The sequence below is a fragment of the Spea bombifrons genome, chromosome 4, assembly GCF_027358695.1.
Source record: "Spea bombifrons isolate aSpeBom1 chromosome 4, aSpeBom1.2.pri, whole genome shotgun sequence".
Lineage (NCBI taxonomy): Eukaryota > Metazoa > Chordata > Amphibia > Anura > Pelobatidae > Spea > Spea bombifrons.
In genome coordinates, this window is record NC_071090.1 from 46,712,884 (window position 1) to 46,736,981 (window position 24,098).

Below are 24,098 nucleotides of genomic sequence, written 5' to 3' on the forward strand. Positions count from 1 at the left end.
GAGGAAGTTCTGGGTGACATTTATCCTCTTATCTCTTGGGATGTGACAGATGTCTATGTCTGGTATAGCTTCTATTTATCTAGTTAAAAGTGCTCTGTTCGGAATGTTTTCTTTTTTTGTTACACTTTCCCCTCTAATTTGAAGATTAACCCCTTAAGGACCGGGCTCATTTTTCGTTTTCTACCCTGTGGGACCGAGGCTGTTTTGACACTTTTGTGGTGCTTGTGTTCAGGTGTAATTTTCTCCTCACCCATTTAGTGTACCCACATAAGTTATATATTGTTTTTTTCAGGACAAGATGGGCTTTCTTCAGATACCATTATTTTGATCGTATCATCTTATTTACTATAAAAAAAACATGGTGAAAAATTGAAAAAAAAGACATTTTATGACTTTTATTTGAAAAATATTTTACTCACCTAAAAAAGCAAGTAAAAAAACTAGCTAAATAGATTCTACTACTTGTCCTGAGTTTAGAGATACCCAATGTTTTTATGTTTTTTTGCTGTTTTTTGTACGTTATAGGGCAATAAGTACAAGCAGCGTTTTATGATTTCCAAATCTTTTTTAACAAATCTGGTCAGTCTGCCTCCATCTCCTCTTTGGAAGATCTTTGAAGCTGGTTAACTCAATTTAACCCATTCAAACCATATATTTTTGAAAACTAGACACCCCAGGGTATTCCAAATGCTGTAATTTTAACCCTTTCCATGCACCAATTATACAACTACACTTTGTCAAACTTTGTAATAGTAATTTTTTTTATTTTTTTTTCCACACAAATTGTACTTTAGTTATAGATATACAGGTTCTGGTATATGCCACTGTCTAACAACACCCCAATGTGTGTTCAGGAACATCTCCTGAGTACAGCGATACCCCACATGCATGGGTTTGTCAGATTGTTTGGCTGGTAAAAGGCTACTTTTGGGGCATGCGTAATTCAGGTGGTCATTTGGTCATTCTGCCTCCATCTCCTCTTTGGAATATCTTTGAAGCCGGTTAACTAAATTTAACCCATTCAAACCATATATTTTGGAAAACTAGACACCCCAGGGTATTCCGAATGCTGTTATTTTAACCCTTTCCATGCACCAATTATAGAACTACACTTTGTCAAACTTTGTAATAGTAATTTTTTTCACACAAATTGTACTTTAGTTATAGATATACAGGTTCTGGTATATGTCACTGTCAAACAACCCCCCAATATGTGTTCAGGAACATCTCCTGAGTGCAGTGATACCCGACATGCATGGGTTTGTCGGGTTGTTTCAGATTTAAAATGCCACATTTGGGAAGTGCGCTTTTTTTCTCCATTTTGGTCAGTCTGTACCTATGCCCTATCTGTGAGCTAGGCCACTCCAATTTACCCCATCAGCCATTTTTTTTATATATTAGACACCCCTTGGGTATTTGAAGTGCTTTTATTTTAACTCTTTGAGATTTTTGAGAAATTTTAGCACTTGCTCAAAATAATAAACTTTATTTTTTTATTTTTTTTTATTTTTTGAATACTTTTTTTATATTTTTTTTTTACACATTTTGCTGGTACTGGATGGTTCATCTAGTGACATCACTGCATAATTATTTTTAAATGTTAGCACATTTTTTTTTTTTTTTTTCATTTTTTTTTTTTTTTTGAATATTTTACTAATCACATAGTGATTAGAAAGCTGGGCTCCATTGACTTGTATGGTTGAATGCAGTACCTGTATTCAACCAGCAAGTGGAGCCAGTTCTCTAGAGGGTCTGGAGACCCTCTAGCGAACTTTTTAGTCTCTCTTGTTTTATTTCCCGGGCCGCCGCCATCTTACTTGATGGCGAAGATCACCGGCAGCTGCGGCTGTGACCGCTCTCCGGAGCGGTCACAGCCCACCTAAAGGTAAGTGTTTGGTGTCGCTGGATGCCTCCTGATCGAGGCATTCCAGCGACACCATTTAAGTTTAGGAGGCGATCGTTGATCGCCTCCTAAACGCTTTTAAAACGGGCGTCCGCCGCCATACAATGTATGGCGGCTGTTGACGCCCCGGGGAGGGGCCAGACATGGCCCCCGATGCCGATCTCGGCCTTGCTGAATGCCTCGACATCGAGGCATTGCAGCAAGGCCGTTTAAGCGAAGAAAGTGATCCTTGATCACTTTCTAAGCTTATTTAACTTTTTGACGGTTCAGGACCGTCAAAGGTCATTTAGTGACCTTCTTGTCATGACGGTCCTGAACCGGCAAAGGTCGCGAAGGGGTTAAAGTATTGCCAAAAAGTGGAATCTTTGGCTTTTCCACATATCTACAAATGTTGATAGTATCGTAGTATTTATAGTTTGTGTTGAAAACAGATTTGCAGTAAGGATACTTTGATAAACATTTTTGTGTTGAAGGCAATTTAGCGTTACGGTAGCTTTAGGTTTATACACCTCCTGGACATAAAGTAGGTAGCTTTGGGTCAAAGGCCAAATGCATTTAAGGAGGCTCTGCTGAATTCCCCATGTATTTGCAAGGGAGAAAGGCTGATGGCTGGAGTGTCCCTTTTAATATAACACTATCTGCCCAGAAATTGGATGGAAATGAATATGGAAGCTCTCAGCTCATATACAGCACCCAATGATTTTATTGATTGGCAAGAAGGATGGAACTTGTCTACAGTTCCTGTTCAGAGTTGTGAAAATCAGTCCTCAATGGCTGTAATCCTGCTTGGGTTGAAGGCCCCCCTGAGTATTATGCAGTTTAGTGTCTCTCACTAAAATATCAACTGCGTACTCTTTAAAACACAGCGGGCCCTTGAGAGTTGCAGTTTAACACCACTGATGTATGTATGCCTTTCTGTCTTGTAGTTTGGGCCAAGATAACAGAGCTTACTTCTTCTCATACTGCCTATGGTAGACAATAGAATGGCTCATTGTTAATCACCCGTCCAGACACTGACTAATGGAAGTTTACAGAGGAAGGGACTACTTAGCACTGCCATAGAGATTCAGCTCAGTGTGGTGTTTGGGCAGGGAAAGTTACCCAAAATATCACAAATGACAACAATGACATCATCCTGGTCAAGATAAAGGGATTCTGTTGCAACTAAATGAAACACAAACCAGTTTCGTCAGTGCTTGATCAGATTTGTCCCCCCCCCTGTGGTGCTTCCCCTTTAATGTAAATGTAACCAAACTAACTTAAAATAGTATATTGCATGTCCTTTCATATATAATCTGCATTTCTACAAACCCAGACGTGTAGCACAGCCCTATAAATCTTACACAGTCTATTCTATCCCAAAAGGCCTGATATAATATGTTTTTCTATAATTTTAAATGGGTATACGATTTGAAGTAATCTTGCCAAATATTCTAGCATTCTGATATCAAACAATGTTTTTTGTGTATTTGATAGCGCTATTGCTACCGATGCCTTAAAGTATAGTTACGATTTGTTGAAATATAGGCAGCAATGGAGGTTTGCTTGAAGAGAACAGGGTAACTGAAGATTATTTGATACGGCCTGGAAATAGGTAGATGGTGGTTTGGCTCTTTAAAGGCACAGAGTCCCTGACCCCCACTATGTATGTCTGTGATGTCTAATCTGTGTAGTTCAGGGATGTGAACTGTGGCTCATCTTTTTAATATCATTATGTCTGTAAGAATCAAGCAAGTGTTTATATATTTATGGATTTCTCCTTGTTTTGGTACCATACTTATTACATTTATTTGGGTGGTGGTGAAGTTAAGTCTTGTTCCTTCACCCTGTCCTTCTTACCAAGACTGTCTAATTCCAGTGCAAGAAGGTCCACCGTCCCATGAAGTATTGAGGAATATTTTGCCTCTACCACATCTTTTGGAATGCGTTTGTGTTCTGCTTCTGTAACTTAACACATCCCAACGATGTATAAAAATTAGACAAGATCAACTGCATGCCTGGCCACTTTTTGTGCAGTCGATACACTGGAATGTTGATTCACGTGCCATAAAGGATGCAGAAATAGCTTGGCACGCTACTCTTGTATTGCTAAGATCCATCAAGCCTTGGTTTAAGTTACTAAATGAGATCTATTTTTTAGTGATCAAACTATAAAGGCTTTGGCCGCTTGTATAATTGCTGCAGCGAAAGTACCTCCCATTGAGAACTGCTACAATGATGTTGGAAGCACATGGTTTTATTCTTATTTATGACAGAGGACTTTCAACAAGCCTCCATGATGTAAGCTGATCCTACGTGGGCTTCTAATGACCCCTAAACATGACGATTACCGCAGCGCCAACTGGTTTGTCAGCATGCCCACACATTATATCATGGTGTAACAGAACTGCTCTGTCTGCTGTTGCTGAAAAATTAGAGAATTAAGGCATACATATTTAAGGGTCAGTATGAAAACGAGGAATGGTCTGTGTATGTATTCCTGTAACAAGAGTGTTTCCTGGCTCTTAGGGCTTCACGAAAAAACTCATCTCTTTATTGCCTGTTTGTTGTTGTTGTTGTTGTTGTTCTTCTTCTTCCAAATTGGTTTATTTTGTTTAAAGCATGCTATAAGTTATAATTACAGAGGAACAAAGTGAAGGGCTGCTGAAGCAAAACAAACATTGAACGTGTAGAGCTAGGGAATGTATTTGTACTGATAGCTGATGAACGCATCTTGGATCATTTCTGTCCGACCGTTCGCGAGTGACATTACACGTCACTATTCTTTCTTTGCTAATTAATACATGTGATGATCAGTCTGTTTCTCCAAAGGTGTGTGTTCCTCCTCTTGTGAAATTCAAGGCCGTGATAAGATGCTGAAGCCGGTCAGTCTCATTAGGGACTTGTGGAAGACCAGCCATTTTTTTTTCTTCCCATAACTTTAAACAAGTCTTTTTTTTGTGTGTGGTTGTTGCTCCTGTCAAGATATCCGTGCTCCATCTGTCTACAATGAAACATTTCCTGAGAAAATATTTGTAGTTTATATGATCAAGGAATTGTTTCTAGTGAGATCATGAGCGGTCAAAAGTCAGAGGGGTGACGTCTCTGTTATTTTTTAAAGTCTTATTTAGCAAACTATGTGCAATTGTGGTATTAATTGTATAGCACGCTCGACAGATGCTCATGTAGAGAGTACCCAGGTTGCCTTTGACCCAACTAGTGGAGGGATTTTTGTTACTAGCCGTACTAGATAGCCATAACTTCAAATCCTTTGTTTCTAGTATCTGTGTCTTGAGGGATGTGTTGCAGTATTTGGAACATGTGTCTTGAAAGGATTGGGAGACGCTTCCGAGATGCGTTTGGCATCGGCGGAAATGATCTTTATGTATTTAAAAAAAAAAAAAAAAGACACAAGTTCTTTGTGTATGATCGTAGTTTTTGTCTGTTTGCTGAATATACTGTAGTACCGTTGAAATTTTATTGGAATCTTTTCCCTAGTTTGCTGGCACATTGCATCATTCTGACTGATGTGACAAATTATTAAAAATTAAACCAAAATATATTGGGCAAAAAAACAAAAAAAAATCTGATTTCAATGGATTAATGAAAAACTATTAGTTGGGGGGGGTGTTACCTGTATTTCCTCTGGATATCTTTTAAATTGGGCTTATACTTTGTTGGCTTTGTGGGTGATATTCTCTGATGGCGGATATCCTAGTTTGGGAATTAATTGTTCTGTTCACTGTTCAATGCAACTTCAAGTTTGAGCTTTTTTTTATAGCAGCTATCTAATATTATTTTTGGTTTTTTTTAGGTGACATACAGCATGTTTGGTGCTTCAAGAAAGAAGTTTGTAGAAGGAGTCGAAAGTGACTACCATGATGAAAACATGTATTATAGCCAGTCGTCGATGTTTCCGCATCGGTCGGAAAAAGATGTAAGTTTTTCACCACCCACACTCCTTGATTTAGACGGGCATACAAGCGTGTGTATGTGAATGTAGGTTCTATGAATTTGTTATTTTAGAACTGCAAAGGTACAACTATTTAGGGGATTTGTCCCTTTGGTAAGTAACTACAAATCGGTTGTTCAGGTTAGGCCGATTTAAAGTCTGATTGTGCTCATGTAATACTCCTTTTTTTTTTTAATGTCTGACACTCTGTTAGGATTATACTGCATGTATAACTAAATATACTTAAGTCTCTAAAGAGACTCTATATACTATGTTTGTACGTCATTGTGTCCTTTCTTCACAATGAGGTGGTGTTTATTTGGGTGATTTCACCTTCATTTCTCGGTTTCACATAATAAACAAACTGCCTTCTCTGGCTCTTTCTCCTAGCACCAGTGTTTTATATTTGTGTACACTATACTAGTTTATATCAATGCTCTCTCTATGTTCTCTCCCACAAGTCTACGATGGAGATGTAGTACAAATTTTATAAAGTAATATTTGCCATTCAATAGATTCAATATCAGTTGTCTAATTACATTTGGAAAGTTTTTAAATAGCTTCACTTTTCAATTAAAATTTCTAGACCGTATATTTCAAAATATTTAGTCTGGGAATCGAATTGAATTGGTGTTAAATGGGAGTTTTATAGCTGTCAAATACCAGGATAAAGCTGGAGTCGTATGAATACCAAAAAAAAATATATGAATTTCTAAAGTAGAGGAGGTACACGTACTTATTTTCATACAATTGTCCCATCGCATTCCTTTGGGTATTTTTTATGCTTGCAATGTATTTTGGAAATTTGCAAAACAAAAGAAAAATCTGAAGGAAAAATTAATTTGGGTTTCCAGAATCCCCAGTTAAGGTTTGTGGATAGATGTTGCACAGGAGAAGGGAACTGATCAAAATACAGTCATCAGACAGTTGCCATTTGAAACTATTCTCGCATTGCAAGTCAATGATGAAAAACCTAGGCTCCTTTTAGACTTTTTTGGTTTGCAGTAATGTTGATAATGACCAGTTTAATTAAAATATATTTAGGGCTGCAACTAACGATTATTTTAATAATCGATTAGTTGGCCGATTATTTTTTCGATTAATCGATTAATCGGATAAAAAAAACAATATGCAAATTTTTCGTTTATTTAAAAGAATTTAATGAACTGGATGTTAAAAAACAACTTAAAATTTACATTAACATTCTTATTTTGTTATGATGTAATAAAAAACAATATTTTCAAAGTACAAGAACCCAAACACAATATTTATGAAACAAAATAACCCCAAACATTCTGAAAAGAGGTGGACTATTACTGTTCAAGAAACTTTGCCCCAGCACTTTGCACTTTGCACCCAGCACTTTGCACCCAGCACTTTGCACCCAGCCCTGGCACTTTGCACCCAGCACTTTGCCCCCAGCACTTTGCCCCAGCCCTGGCACTTTGCATTCAGCACTTTGCACCCAGCATTCAGCACTTTGCACCAGCACTTTGCACTTTGCACCCAGCCCTGGCACTTTGCACCCAGCACTTTGTACCCAGCACTCAGCACCCAGCACTTTGCCCCAGCCCTGGCACTTTGCATCCAGCACTTTGCACCCAGCACTTTGCACCCAGCACTTTGTACCCAGCACTCAGCACTTTGCGCCCAGCACTTTGCCCCAGCCCTGGCACTTTGCACCCAGCACTTTGCACCCAGCCCTGGCACTTTGCACCCAGCACTGGCACTTTGCACCCAGCACTTTGCACTGTGCCCCTGCACCCAGTCTCCAACTCTGCCCTGCACCCAGCCCTGCCCCCACATTCTGCCCTGCCCCCACACTCACACTCTGCCCTGCACCCACTCTGCCCTGCACCCACACTCACACCCTGCCCTGCATCCCCACCCCCACTCTGCCCTGCACCCAGTCTCCCACTCTGCTCTGCACCCACACTCACACCCTGCATCCCCACCCCCACTCTGCCCTGCACCCAGTCTCCTGCCCTGCACCCCCCACCCCCACTCTGCCCTGCACCCCCACCCCCACTCTGCCCTGCACCCACACTCACACCCTGCCCTGCATCCCCTGAAACCCCACTCCCACCCCGCCGTGGACCCCCACCCCCGCGAATCGCTCTGTGCGAATGGAGCCACTCGCACAGAGCGAACCGCTCTGTGCGAATGGAGCCACTCGCACAGAGCGAACCGCTCTGTGCGAGTGGAGCCACTCGCACAGAGCGAACCGCTCTGTGCGAGTGGAGCCACTCGCACAGAGCGAACCGCTCTGTGCGAGTGGAGCCACTCGCACAGAGCGAACCGCTCTGTGCGAGTGGAGCCACTCGCACAGAGCGAACCGCTCTGTGCGAGTGGAGCCACTCGCACAGAGCGAACCGCTCTGTGCGAGTGGCTCCATTCGCACAGAGCGATTCGCTCTGTGCGAGTGGCTCTGTGCGATCCGTGCACATAGACATGAAGAATACTTACCTCCGGAACGCGTCACATCCGTCACGTAGCTAAAAGAAGGCGGAGACTGCAGAGCGTGTAGCAGAAGCGGGGAACGCTCGCGGAGGTAAGTAAAAGGAGCCGAGTGCTCCAACAACGAATCGATCACTCGATTAATCGATAACGGAAATCGTCGGCAACGATTTCCGTTATCGATTATTATCGATTTTATCGATTCGTTGTTTCAGCTCTAAATATATTTAGTCCCATTTTACCATAAAGCATACAATTTTTGATGAAAGTAGTCAGGATCACATATATTAAAAACACAGCTCAATTGCTAAGCACGCCTCTAAATGTTTTGCTTTTGAGTGTTTGGAGCATCCTTAATGTTAGAAAACTGCAGATTAGTATCTGTTTTTGCCTAGGGGAGAGAGAGGAGGATTTGTAATATTCAGCTCCACATTAATTTCTTGCAAAAATTGTTTATACAGGCAAAGGCAGTCCTTGTGGTGGTATTACCAACGCAGGTTTATTGAAAGTAAATTACAGAGGGATAAACACACGTGTGTATGTGTGTGTGTGTGTGTATGTATATATATATATATATATATATATATATATATATATATATATATATATATATATATATATAATTTACACCACAACATATTCTTGTTCCCCTGTTTTTTATAGCCTTTATTAGTGATGATGCCTTTTCCATCATCACTTCCAACCTGCAGCCACTCTTACCATCCTGTCTTACATCCTGCCTCCAGGATATGGTTCCATATCGCGCACAGTTATGTGAAAAGTAAAGTACACCCTCTTTGAATTCTATGGTTTCGTATCGGGACAAAACAATCACCTGTTCCTTAGCAGATCAAGTTCAGATAAACAACACATGACATATTACACTGTGTCATGATTTATTGAACAACAATAAAGCCAAAATAAAGAAGCTGTGTATGTAGAACCTGATTTAGCAGCAATAACTTGAAGGAATCCTTTTCTGTAGGAAATTAATTTTGGCCCTCTCTTCTTTACAGTGTTGCTTCAGTTCATTGAGATTTGTGGGCATTTGTTTATGCCCAGCTCTCTTAAGGTCCTGCCACAGCATTTCAATTGGGTTGAGGTCTAGACTTTGACAGGGCTGTTGCAATACCTTGATGTTTTCTTTTTCAGCCTTTCTGTTGTAGATTTGCTGGTGTGCTTGGGGTAGTAGAAGCATTATTAAACACTCATCTACAGACACTAGAAGGCTTGTTTTTCCCTCAGAAATCTCATGGTGCTGCCACAACCACACGGGATTCTGGGTAGGCACATGCAAATAAGTTAAATAATTATCAATAATTTCACTCTAGAATACTTTTAGAATATAGAGGAGTTCATGGTCAACTCAATGACTGCAAGGTTCCCAGATCATGTGGCTGCAAAAAAAGCTCAAATCATAACCCCTCCACCACCGTGCTTGATGGCTGGTATGAGGTGTTTGTGCATTATGGCCACAAAGGACGTTGTTCAGATGCAACTTTGCAAACCTAAGCCATGCTGCCATCTTCTTTTTAGAGAGGAGAGAAGAGGCTTTCTTCTGGGAACCCTTCCAAACAAACCATACTTGTTGTGTCTTATTCTAATTGTACCGTCATTTCTTAAACATTTAATATGCTAACTTAGGCCTGTAGAGGCTGCAATGTAACTTGAGTTTTTCAAGTCTTGGATGTTTTCCACTTTTGAAAAATCTTTCTCACTGTGTAATGATGGACTTCCAGTTGTTTAGAAATGGCCTTATAACTCTTCACAGATTGATGGACAACAACAATTGCTTCTCTAAGATCATTGCTGATGTCTTTCCTCCTTCGCAGTGTGTTAACACACACCTGAATGCTCCAGACCAGCAAAACTGCTAAAACCTCTGCTTTTATAGAGGCGGTCACACTTGCTATCTCCTCCTGTGCAAATAGTAGATAGCGTGTGATCATATAAAAAAAAAAATACTTCCCATCACATTGATTTTAGGATATTCTAAACTTTAATTCTTAAAGATTCACAGACTTCACAGATATGTTGAAGTAATAAATTAATACAAGTTATTTACTTATAAGGCATGGAATGATGAAATAGAAATCAAAAATGTAAATCCTTCATACATAAGTGGCAATAAAAACTGGCCTATAAAGTTAATCCCTCTGATTTATGGAGGCTTTTGCACCTTTCAAGAAATAATAATGTGGGATTTTATAGGTCACACCTCTATTATGCCTGATAAATGTATAATTTCTCTTATGACAGTAGAAAATTAAACTACAAACTTCACGTTTGAAGGCAAGCGAGCAGCACTCACCCACAATGCGTTGAACACTTTCAGAGAACTGTTTACATTTCAACATTTGACAGCTTCAAGTAAATTTAAACATTTTTATCTGTACTTTTCATAGCACTTTTACTAGTAAAATGTATACATACCCTGCCTGCAATGGATAATATTTTTGCCCATCATTGGCCGTGATTAAGAAGTATAGCAGCTGTTAATGTTTTGGTAGAGAAGACCCATGTGACTCCCCTTAACTACCAACCTCTGCGAGACAAATTACCTCAGATTCTCTCATTTTAGAGATCTTTTCCTAACACTTCAACTCCTTTGAAACATACTTTACCTAGAGTATTGCGTACAGCTCTAGAGACTCTATCTACAGAATGATATTTACATTTTGGAGCAATTTCAATAATAAATGGTTTGAAAGATAACACCATCGGGAAAGCGTAGGAGGACTATGTATAGCTTGGAGGAAAGAAGAGGAAAAGAGATGTGATAGAAACTACATAAAGGGATGGAAGTTTTACCTTACAGAGGGTGGTAGCTAAATGGAATAGCCTTGGATCATGGGTGATAGAGGTTGATAAGGCAAGGGAATGAAAACATGCACGGGATTGGCATAAAGCTATCCTGAATCTTAGACCAGATCAAAGACCTTTTTAGATCATAGTCTTGCATCTGGAAAAATGGGTACACTAGGCGGGCTGAATTGCTTGTTTGCTGTCAAATTTTATGTTTCTGTGTTACTTTCCTCTCGTACTTTTTTCAACCCCTTTATGCAAACATTTTATGCTTTACACGGTTCTACTTAAGCATGCAGTCTACCTGAACTTTTCTACTTTAGCATGTGGCCTACCTGGACAAAAAAAAAAAAACAATACGCACATATTGCTTTGTATATTTTATCATTTATATTTATGTTGAATAACATCTTGCTTGTCATTTCTTTAAGCGATATACATACCATATGTCCTTCGGAAATGCCAAAAACAAATCTTCTGCTCCCTTTAGCACTTTCCAGCAAAGTGATCAAGGTGTGATTGAAATAGCTCATTGTGAACGCCTCTCATTTTCTCCTAAATGGGTATTTTGGCATCCAACCATGACCATTCAATCGATGGCGTGTTTACTTCCATCACTGGATCCACATAATTTTCTTAATGGTTCACCGTAAAATGGCTGTAACCGATAGCATTTCGATTTCCATATGCAGGCCATTCGTCGGAATGAATCACTGAACCTGTTCTTCATTTAGTGTCACGCCATTGCATGTAAAAAAAATATCGACAATCAGAGCCTTGCCTCAGAACCAAAAACCCAAGGCCCATCAATTCTGCGGCCATGGTTCCTGCATCCCTATTGTCAGAAAGAGGAGGGTTTATCACCATTTAGTATTTTTCCACGATTATTTTTCCGTCAACCAGCAAATCTTGTCTCATCAAGATGCGGTTAAGGTCACTGCCAACCATCTTACCTCGTGGACAATGAGAAACGATGGCTCCACTCACCCGTCGGCACAAATTAATCCTGTCAGTTATAGTACTACTAGACTTTCCTGTAGGAGTCACTGTTGTGTTCATGGGTATTACAAAAAAAAACACCAATTCTAAAATGATGAACAAACTCAGGTTGCATCGAAGTACACGTCTGTATTCCCCACCTCTGTCATGTCGTAATTTTTTTCTTGCGTACCGCTGCCTCATTGATGACAAGGCTCTATGTTTTGTGGTGCATCCAGAAGATTGTATTCACAAAAAAATGCAACTGCGTTCTCTTCTGCGTAGATGATATTTGTCATATTTTTAAAGAAATATTTTAACAACATTATAGCTGGAGTTATACTGAACTTCTTATTGGTACTTGTGCTAGACAGAATTCACGGCAGTTTAATGGTAGACTGCAGATTGACAGTAGACTGCACGCTAAAGTAGTAACCTTTTTATACTTTTTTTTTTTCTCTTCACTTTTGCCTATTGATAACAGATTGAAATCTCTTTTTTCAGGAAATTTTGAGTTTACTTTTGTAACAGATTTTTTCCCCTTTACTTTTAAACCTAGATGCTGGCATCTCCATCACCATCCGCATCGGGTCAACTATCTCAATTCGGGGCTAGTTTATACGGGCAACAAAGTAAGTTATTTTATCCTCTGTCCATTTCCCTTATCCTCCATATTATAGTTCAACCTTTTTGATTTATAAAAACAATTTATAACGTCCAGCCCCACCAGATGAATATACCTTGGGTGCAGTAATAATATTGTTAATGTTGAATTATTCCTTATTTTTTGTTAAAAATGAAAGTGGTGCGTTTTAGGTGCTGGTGAAGTAGGGAGATGTATTTTCACTGCAATACACCAATGATTGTAATAAATGTTATTACGCATAATGTTACATTTTTGGAACCATAGCCCCTTGGACTTCCCAAAGCCCAACCATTTTACAAAGCAACTCCAGACTTCTCTGAGTGAAAACATGGCTGCTATCACCATGATAATGCTGATGATCTGGTCTTTCCTGACTGTCTCTATATAAATAAAACCAAGCTATTTGACAGGAAATTTTGGAATTAAATATTTTATTCTTAGCCTGAAGTAAGGGCGTTGAGCATTCCTCTGGTACTGTGTATGTAGATGGCTCTGCTCATAATTTGTATTTCATCATCTAATACTGTTAGCAATCCGTTCACTTCAATAAATTGGTGGGTATTATGAGCCCACCTTTTGCCCCTTTATTTTCTGTTGCTTCTCCCCTTTATTGTACAGCTAAAGGAACCTGCGCAATTGTCCAGTTCCAATAACTAGATTAACTTCAATGACTCTGAGGGGTTGATTTCAGTAAAATAGAAAAGAGAGAAATGTTGTTTCTCACTATCATTCCATAAAGTAATTGATTATAGTGATCTTACAAACACACCATAGACAAACTTGGAAGCCAAGAACAAAGTTCTAACATTGCCCCAGGTAACTTCTGCGAGTGACGGAAACCAAATATGTGTATGTGTATATCTCATACTTATGCAGCAAAAATCCTAATGCATTTTAAAAGAGGCAAAGACTGACTGTGTATGTAGGGGTTCTGAAATGCTATATATATTCATGTTTAATATTGGTTGTGTTACAGGTGCACTAGGCCTTCCAATGAGGGGGATGAGCAACAGCACTCCTCAGCTAAGCCGCAGCTTATCTCAAGGCACACAGTTACCAAACCATGTAACACCGACAACAGGGGTACCAACAATGTCACTTCATACACCACCATCACCGAGCAGGTTTGTTTTGTACTTCATGTTCCTGCATTAAATATAGTTTCTTCTAAAGTAAATAAACACTTGAAGCACAGCAACTGAGTTTGATGTAAAACCACTGTGTACTTCAGTATGCAAACTTACATCAATCAGCCACTTATTAAAGAAAATTTTAAATGAAAGCTCTTGTGGTTGCTCACCATTGTGATATTCGGAGTATTAAGATACGTTTCCGTATCATTTCATTCCACGTCTATAAATGTTTTTGCATTGTGAGAATACATTTAGTGCGTCTTACATTTCCTAATATGAATATTTGCTGCATTGTCTTCTGCAGGGGTATTTTGCCGATGAATCCCAGGAATATGATGAACCACTCCCAGGTTGGACAGGGCATTGGAGGAATTCCCAGCAGGACAAACAACATGAGCAGTTCAGGGTTAGGTAGTCCTAACAGAAGCTCGCCCAGCATAATATGTATGCCAAAGCAGCCATCTTCTCGGCAACCTTTTACTGTGAACAGGTGAGAGGTGCACAGCCAGCGTTTATCTGTTGAGCATGCTATTCCAAGTTACACACAGGTTTTACTTATAACTAGTGTTGCATGTTTTGAGCCAGGACACCTTGGCATACTACCTTGTGGTAAACAAGAGGATGGCTTAGTCTTAATCACCCAGACTCACTCTCTGACTAGTGAAAGCCGATGGAGGACGTTATTTCATTGGCTAAGCAGGACAGGTCAGCTCAGTTTGGTGCTTGAGTAGGGAAAGTCATCCATAGGATCACATGACTGAGTACATTTGGGTTCTAACTAGGTTTGCCCCGGGTAATAAAAATAGTATCCAAGCATTAAAAGGCTGGTGTACCAATGCCCCAGTGTTATGTGGAGCCTTCTAATTATTATTATGACAGCAATGTTTCATACAATAACATTATATTCTTTGTTGGCATATTTTTTCCTCTAATTTGTGTATTTTGTTTTTTTGCTTAAAACATACAGCATGTCTGGGTTTGGAATGAACAGAAATCAGGCATTTGGCTTGAATAATTCCTTATCGAGTAACATTTTTAATGGAACAGGTAAGGTACAATTTCTTCTTTTCTGAAATATTTAACCTTTAGTAAGGCTAGGGAATCATTATTTAAATATATCTTAAAACCTAATAGTTTTATTGCTACATTGGCTCATAATTATATATATACACAGAATGTCAATACAAACTGTTGTAGAAATGGCTATTCATGAACATTTAAATAACATAAGTTTAGCACCTGTTGTAAAACATCTGAAGGTCGTCTTAGCTGTTCATTATTTGCTCAATCAGAATTGAGACGACGTATCAAAGACAAACACATTAACTTCTGTCTCTTTTGGTATATTGGTTTGTTAATCACTAATTATGAAGCTAGTCTCAATGGAATAGTATAGAATGCTTTTGCTTTCACCACATTCAGCTCCAAAATGTAAAGTCAGGTCCCTCACTGTTCTTTAACTCTGCATTGGTAGACCAGTTTATGTTATAACTGGCAAAAAGCATATGGGCGATTTCACAATTTTAAAGCAAAAACCCAAGGAAAACGTTTCACAAATCAATCGGGTCTGTTTAATGCAAACCCAAATAAATAATATACAAACATTTACTCTAATGCATGATGGATAACATTGTAAGCTATTTGATAACTGGGCTCTATGCTTCCTCTTGTATTTGCATGTTTGGGGTTGGCTGGTATAGCGTTCTTCCATGGATGATATTGTCTAAGGACGCAGACAATATTGTGTTGCAGGCATCCAGTCTAGTATAAGACAGAAGTTATTTTGTTTAGCAGGCCAGACTGTGTCCCTTTCCATTCACCTTCTATGGTGCAGGGCCTAGGCAACTTAATTTGTCAGACGCTGACCGCTTGCATCCCGTTGTTAGTCGTGGTCCGTGAAGATCAGTAATGAGGTGTGCGGTATTAATGAACATGCTTATTTCAGATTTCAAAAAGAAATATTTGAATATGGGTATTTTGCCTTTCAGGATAATTCTTTCAAGTCAAGGCATTGCTTGCTTTTGCTTTAAAAGAAACATAAAACACATGTTCAATTCAGAAATGCTTAAATGGGCTTCAGTGCTTGGTCGCCTCTCAATTGTTTTTTCTTGCTTTGCCACCCAACAGTCTTTTTTCCCCCCTATTTTATCTTGTAGCTTTGTAATGGACGGGAATGCGATGCCACATTGCGCAAATATTGAAATAATCGTCATCAAGACAATTGTCACGTTTAAGAGTTATAGTTTGAGTGCCAACAACATTAGTATTTGTCTCCTACATCTTTCGCTTTGCCATGAATCTTAACGTTTTGGAAATGCAAACCATCACTAGTTTAGATGTTAATAATTTGAAATTGTGTGTTCTCTTTTTCTGTATTCAGTTTGCATGGCTAGTTTTAAATTCAACACATGTACCTTTCAGATGGAAGTGAAAATGTGACGGGATTGGACCTTTCAGATTTCCCAGCACTAGCAGATAGGAGCAGAAGGGAAGGAAGTGGAAACCCTACTCCATTAATAAACCCATTGGCAGGAAGGGCTCCTTATGGTAAGGCAGATGACAGCTTTGGTATTCTTTATTCTATGAATGCAACTCTAATGGCTTTTCACATTTTTTTTTTTATCCCCTTAGTACCGTGTACAAACTTTCTGATTTTAATATGTATGCTACAGATCTATAATATTAAACCTTCAACAATATTCCCCTTTGCCCATTTCACATGTGTACATTGTAATAATGGCTATTTCATCCTAGATCCATACTAAAGTATCATTAATTTGAAGCTAGTTTATTAGCTTTTGTACAACCTTTATCATAACTGAAATATGGATTTTCACTCCAAACAAATGAATGTTTAGGAAACACCGCTGCTCGTGTGAAATACCTATTCTCAAATTTCCTTTTGTAGTTGGAATGGTGACGAAACCAGCAAGTGAGCAGTCGCAGGACTTCTCCATACACAACGAGGATTTTCCTGCATTGCCAGGCTCCAGTTACAAGGATCCAACATCGAGCAATGATGACAACAAATCTGTAAGCAGTATTTTGCTATGTTACAGATTAGATATAATGCTTGTTTCATTTTCTTGCTAAATTGGCTGTGTTCTATTCACAAAACAATATGATAAACTATGCAGTTGTACTAAAGGAGAAAAAAAATCTTGCAACATGTCCAAGAGTACAATTAAGGAGCTAAATAAAAGTCCAATCAAAATGTAACCCTTGGGCTTCACGGCTATAGTTGAAAGGCCACAAACAGGCCCAGTATCCTGTGTATGCTTGCCTGAAAAAAAATAGTTCATTAAATTAACCAGCAGATAATAAAGGCTGTATATTTATTGTGTGTGTGCTCAAATTCCACTAGCTCTTCAAGGAGCGGAGTTGTGTTGTTTACGCAATACTTCTTAGTAAAACTGTTTTACACCTTACTCTAGGAATAGTAATATTTTAAAGGAAACTTCTACCATTTTTTTATTGATAGTATTGGGTTAAAATATGTTTTCTTTTTTAAAACATATCTAGTTTTTACAATACATGATGTTTTCAGCTGTGTGTTAGCCACTTTTGTGTATCTTAGCTCTGTTATCGTAGCTTTATATACTAAACTGACTCCTTATCATACTGCTGCTAGTAGAATCGTTTTTAAAGGGGAAATCCTGTGATTTTTTTTTTTCTTCAACTTGAATATAAAATACAAGCTGTATACGGCAATGCGGGTTACCATTGACAACAACTTTGTTCTATCTCATTTTGTTCCAATAAGCTTCGTTTATCTGCAGACCTGAAGGCTGCCATTGTTGTCAGTCGTATATTATGGATGGCTTTCCCAGCTCAAACACCACACTGAGCTGATTCTTTATGGCAATGCTAATGAAGTCTGTTCCTCCATTGGCTTTCATTATTGTGTGTCTGTAAGTGGGAATACATTATTGTTTGCGTCACTCTAGTGAAAAACATTTCAAAAGTATTCCAGTTGCCAATAAGTTGAAAAGATAAACTCTCAATCTGAAAAACTGAATATTTTGGGAAGTTTTCTTTGAACTTTACAATGTGTACAAAACTTGTATTTTATGCATTTCTATGCAGAATTTAAACACGCAGGGAAAGACTGCCTCAAGTACGGATGGACCGAAATTCCCCGGGGACAAAAGCTCCACAACACAAAATAACAACCAGCAGAAAAAAGGGATTCAGGTTTTGCCTGATGGTGAGGTTTTTTATTTATTTTATTATGATTATTATTGCTTTACTATGCCTTAAATGTTTGTGGATTTATTGTCTTGCAACCCCTTTCTTGCTTATAGAATAATTACATGTGATCCTTAATCTAAATGTGGACATAAAGGGATTAACTTGTTGTGATGTTGTGATGTTTGACAAATCATAGCTTCTCCTATTAGTTTGTGTGTTTACTAAATCAGATCAAAATGGCTAATTCTCAGTCCCGCATGCTTTTGTCTCTTCTGCAGGCCGAGTAACCAACATTCCTCAAGGCATGGTGACAGATCAGTTTGGTATGATAGGCTTGTTAACATTCATCAGAGCAGCTGAAACAGACCCAGGCATGGTACATCTTGCATTAGGAAGTGACTTGACAACACTAGGCCTCAATCTCAACTCTCCAGAGTAAGCCAGTTGGTTTTGGGACATATGCTGCTGTTGGGGTTTTCTTACTTCCTTGCTGTTGGAGCATTGTTTTTATACTAATGGGATGGCTACAGACCAAGTCAATTTTGTAAAATGAATGCACAGTTCAGAACAGTCTTGCATTAACTGAGTTACTTACTGTCAAGTTCTACTCAGAATGCTTTTAACAACCCGAGAGGCATTTGTAGCTTTAAAAGAGTGTGTTTGGACAGGTTAGGCGTATTAGATGTATCAGGCATATGTTCTATAGCTGCAACGGAAATTATTGTACTCTATGGTATGCATTCTGTCCAAAAATGACAAGAATTTTGTAGACATTTGACAAAATCACGGCAAACAAAATAAATCTGCTTGTACATTTCAAGACAAATGAATATAGCTGTGGAAAAGGCCCTCAAACTGGGGCATATAAAGAAAAAAACAGGCGTACAGCTGCTAGAGGAAGACATTAGGCTTTATTTAATTTGTCAAAATTAACTTTGCATTTTCATGATCATCTGTATTTTTAAGTGCACCTGTCAGTAAAAATGTCACTTTGTAAGGGTGTAGCTTTTCACCTATACATTGTGCTAGTCAACGCATAGAAGAAAACATTTAAAATCGTACGTTTCGTCCTCATTATCTTCCTGCGTACCCACAATCCTATGCCACAGAATGAAGTCCATGCAATAGGGCACCCAGCATTCTGAGATTGAACAGAATGCAATCTACGTGATCATGCTAAATAACTGATTTGTCTACCTTATCAAGTACCACTTTATTAAAAAAGGTCATTTTTATTAGTGGCAGAGGGGTTATTTCTGAATTGAGCAGATCTTTTGTTATGTGTTCTCTTTGTAGTTCCAGTCAAATTTAAAAATCTTTGTCTGTTTTGTACCTTAAGTCTGTTTGTTTTTTTTTCTCCTGTAGAAATCTGTATCCAAAATTTGCATCACCATGGGCGTCATCGCCTTGTCGACCACAAGATATTGGTATGGCAGTTCCCTTCTATTGCTTTTATTGGTTTTTGTGGTAGTCTGTCTTCTGTTAAATCTATAAACTCATTTTGCAATAATTGATATAGATCTTGGTGCGTTTGTCTTTCTATTCAGATTTCCATGTTCCCTCGGAGTACTTAACGAACATTCACATTAGGGATAAGGTCAGTGTTTGTTTTCTACTCGTACTTTGTCAAGAGGTTGTTTTTTTTTGTCTTTTGTAAGTGAATTGTGAATAACCTTTAAGCGTCTTAAAAATGTTCCCTATATTATCTGGCTCTATGAACCTGTTGTCATGTTACTCAAAAAGTAATAGATAACTAATAAGAGGAAAAACTTTTTTTTCCACATACCGACATAATTGTATACAATACAAATATACAATTGTGATACAATAATCATGCTTTTAATAAGAGATGGCTGCGTTTATTTTATTTTCAGTAAACAAAATTAAATTGCTTTGTATAAAAAGGTTATTATGTTTTGTTGTTTTTAAGGCCCACCATTAAAATGAAAGAATTTAAGTAACTTAATGTAAGAACAAAGAAAAGAGGCAATGTTTTATGGGTAATTGTAAAACATAACCACCTTGATTGTGCCATTTGTGTGTGACCATCTTTACAAAAAAAAAGTCTTCAGCAAAAGCTTTATATAGCATATCATGTAAAATATGAATTCTTTTTATGCAAATGTATGCATTTTCATTTTTTCTCTCTCCCTCCCTAGCTGGCGGCAATAAAGCTTGGTCGATATGGAGAAGACTTGTTGTTTTATCTTTATTACATGAATGGCGGAGATGTTTTACAACTCTTAGCTGCAGTTGAGCTGTATGTGTAAACAGTTTGTTTATAATGCATGTAGTAGTCTTATTAATAACATGACCCTGGTTAGCGTGAGGGTGTACTATCCATTAAATGTAATGTGTACAATGCATGTCTGAAGATGAGATCTGGGGTAGAGCAGGAGAATTATAAAAATATAATAAACATACCAGATCAGCATAATGAATTTATAATCATATATTATCATTTGCATGTATTTAAATATTTGTTTCTTCCTTAGTTTTATTGTTGGACCAACAGCTGTTTTGCTCTCTATGTATAATGACAATTTATTTCCCATCAGTTTCAATAGAGACTGGAGATATCACAAAGAAGAAAGAGTATGGATTACCAGGGCACCTGGAATGGAACCAACAATGAAAACAAACACCTATGAGAGGGGAACATATTACTTCTTTGATTGTCTTAACTGGAGAAAAGTTGCAAAGGTACAAAAACAATCACATCCTCTGATACTGGAGGGACTATATTTTGACATGACACCTGTTTTGCTGTACTGTTAACCCCTCTTTGCGTATGATGACATTTACCCACATTTTCTATTTCTGTTTAGTTATGGTGTTGCCATCCATAGGGAAAAACTTGTTGTGTGCCCGATTGTTTATCTGGGTCTATCCCTAAATGTTAACTCAACCCACCGCTTAGATCTCACCTATTCAAAATCTGTTTTATGTTTTTATAAAATTTTCCTTTAATTTTGTGTGTGTATCAGACAGAAGAGAATGAGAAACAATGTAAAAAGTAAACATTTTCTTAACAAATTATTAATAAAATGGAAATATAATACAGTGTGCTCAGTGATGTCATTATGAGATCACATGCATACATACAATGTACAGGAGATGCCTAAAGGGATCTTTATCCAAGTTGCACTGATAATAGTGCAAATAAATAAGTAAAAATATTAAATACAATTAAAAAAAATAATGCCCTTGCATCCGATTTCCTTAGCACTACAAATATGACAGTATAAAATTATAACCGCTCCTCACTACCCACCAAGTGGGGAGTGTTTATAATCAGAGGATGTTGCTGAACATAAATTGGGTTATTGTTCAACAGTGGCACCCAGTGGCGTCACTAGGGTTGGTGTCACCCGGTGCGATGACACATGGTGTCACCCCCTCTTACCCCTTCTTACTATCTACCCCCTCTCCCCCTTCTTACAATCTACCCCCTCCCCCCTTCTTACTATCAACCCCACCCTTTCCCTTTGCAGTTCACTTACCCTGGTAAAGTACTGTGGTGGGAGCGCGAGGCCTCAGTCTCTCTGTCCTGCCGCTGCGCGGAGCTTCACTGCTGAGCGTCGGAATAAGACGTCATATTCCGGCGCTCATCATGAAGCCCCGCAGTCAGGGCAGTGGTAGGGAGCTGAGGAGACAAAGGGGGCCAATCGGTTGCTGAAAACTTTTTCATGTGCGACCACTCTGCACCCCTTTCTCTCCTCCTCTTCCTGCCGCGCTGGTACGGCCGCATGGCGCCCCTGGTGCCGTGGCGCCCTGTGCGGCCGTACAGCTCGCACACCCCCAAGGCCGGCCCTGAGTGTCACCCCCTGTAAGGTGTCACACCCGGGTTGTGACGCCACTGGTGGTACCTACTGTATAGAAGAACATCTAAGAAAATTGCAGGAAGAAATTTTAGCTTAGATTTTTTTTTTTTATTTTTTTTTCTCATAGTAACACCCACAATTATCTTTGCCATGTTTTTATGCTTTCAAATGAAAACCCTATTTTTTTTCGGGAAAATAGGATGTATGATTTGTACATTAAACAGAAAAAAAAGAATCTTAATGGGGAGCATGTATGTGTGTGAGTGTTTTGTAAAGTAACATTGCGCAAGACCAAGTACCCGAATGCTATAATTTAAACTATAATCAGAGTAACCGTGACAGAGCTTCCTCAATAAATTGGACAAATCTAATCCAGCTAAATACAGGAGAAGCCAATTCAGTGTAATTGAAAATAAATCATCGATTTAAAGAACAATTTTAGTTTTTCTAATTATATATCTGTAGAATAATCATGTAAAAACTAGCCATACTGAGAAATAATAAAAATAATAAAAAAAATCAAAAGAAAAAAACAATAAGCATCCAAAGATATATAATAGAATGGATACTAATCGTAATCCTGAGCTGTTTCGCTGTTTGGTACAATGTTAAAATTTTTTTAAAGTAAACACACACAATCTTTTAGTTCTTTAGTTCTTTTTTTCCTTAGTATTAGAGCAGAATGACCATAATGATTAATTGATATGCATTTTTGTACTTTAGCTATTGTCTTCTAGGTAATAACGAATTATGTTTTGTTTCCTGCCAGGAGTTCCATTTGGAGTATGACAAGCTAGAAGAAAGGCCTCATCTGCCATCCACCTTCAATTACAATCCTGCTCAGCAAGCCTTCTAAAGACTTCCCTGTTCATGGGGTATGGCTGTCTCAGCACAATACTCAACAAAACTGCAGAACTGATGTGGCTCAGGCATCCTGGTTTTAATTCCTTGAGGATCTGGCAATTGTCTCATGCAAAGGGATCATCACTTGAGGTCCTGCCTTACTAATTATGTGCTGCCCAACAACCAGAATTGTAATTTGTTTCTTTAGTTTGAGCAGGGTCTGGATTATTTTTCTCTTTATGTTTTTGTTTTCATTTTATGCCAGCAGACAGACCTAGGTCTGTATACACACACACGAGTACAGTACACTGACAAAAGTTTACCACTTAGTTTCCAAATTGTACAAAGAAAGAAAACAAAATTAGCAAAGTTTTCATTGTTCATTGTAGCACTATTGGTAATAAAACACATGTTTGTGCATTTTTATGTGAAGATCCTTCTCGTATTTCATTTGGAAAGATGGGCAAGGTCACCTTCCTTCATTTTACTCCCCTTTCTGTTTTGAGAGGCGTTTTTGCCATGTTTAGCCCCTTCCCAGCCAAAGGGACCTACAGTTGCTTTGCAGTGCAAGGGTTTGCTAGCCCCTTTGACGGAGAAAGCGCTAACAAAAGAATATTCGACTGTTTGAGAGAAAGATATTGCCGCAACCTTTGGACAATTTCCAGAGTTGTGTATTACTGAGCTTCATCTTTCCAGAATGAGCAAAACACTGTCCAGTCTTTGTTACGATTTTGTAATAAATGTGTACATTTTTTTTAAATTTTTGGACATCACATGAATAAAGGTATGTATGTACGAATGTGTATATATTATATATATGACACCTATTTTGGAAATGTTTGCCCTGCTGTACCTCATTTTTAGGAGGTGTGCATGGATGCAATATATGAAAATGGGACATTCTGGAACTGCTGGTCAGGGGACTTCTTTGTTGCCCCTGTGCACTAAAGGGCCAGATTTTCAGCAGCCAAGGACATCCATACCCAAGTGAACGTGATGGGACTTAAAGAAGTGAACTGAGACAATTCACTCTGGCTGTGTGAACAGCAGCATTTCATAGGAAGAAGACAAAAAGATCAATCTTGTATTTTCTGACCACATAAAGGCTTCTTCTCTTTGTAATAAAGTAGAAAAGCTCTCCTCACCAGTGTTGACTTTGATTTGAGATTGTTATATCATTTGTGCAGTAATGAGCAGGTGCATCCTTCAGTTTCTTCACCAGTCCATTTAGATGAATGCCAAACTAGAATAACACATCTACTTCCCAAATGCCTAGCATCCAAATAACACTTAAAGATTTTGTCAATAGCTGATCCTCTTCAGATGTTTACATTCCCTTTTTTTAAAAAAAAGACTGCCTTCAAGTTTGTCAGTTTATATTTTTATT

At 38.4% G+C, this 24,098-nt stretch overlaps 1 protein-coding gene across 2 annotated transcripts in view; it reads left to right on the forward strand.

Moving 5' to 3' along the window:
* The window catches only part of CNOT2 (CCR4-NOT transcription complex subunit 2), a 36,387-nt gene extending 12,532 nt beyond the window's left edge, over positions 1-23,855 (forward strand). For both annotated transcript variants that reach the window (XM_053462219.1, XM_053462218.1), the window contains exons 2-15: positions 5,697-5,819; positions 12,634-12,706; positions 13,697-13,844; positions 14,158-14,343; positions 14,821-14,900; positions 16,275-16,400; positions 16,762-16,886; positions 17,940-18,060; positions 18,323-18,479; positions 19,410-19,471; positions 19,592-19,641; positions 20,204-20,304; positions 20,603-20,747; positions 22,638-23,855. In XM_053462219.1, coding sequence (XP_053318194.1) covers positions 5,709-5,819; positions 12,634-12,706; positions 13,697-13,844; positions 14,158-14,343; positions 14,821-14,900; positions 16,275-16,400; positions 16,762-16,886; positions 17,940-18,060; positions 18,323-18,479; positions 19,410-19,471; positions 19,592-19,641; positions 20,204-20,304; positions 20,603-20,747; positions 22,638-22,724 — 1,572 coding nt within the window. In that variant the 5' untranslated portion in view covers positions 5,697-5,708 and the 3' untranslated portion in view covers positions 22,725-23,855. The remainder of the gene's footprint in view (positions 1-5,696; positions 5,820-12,633; positions 12,707-13,696; positions 13,845-14,157; positions 14,344-14,820; positions 14,901-16,274; positions 16,401-16,761; positions 16,887-17,939; positions 18,061-18,322; positions 18,480-19,409; positions 19,472-19,591; positions 19,642-20,203; positions 20,305-20,602; positions 20,748-22,637) is intronic.
* Positions 23,856-24,098: the final 243 nt, after the last annotated feature.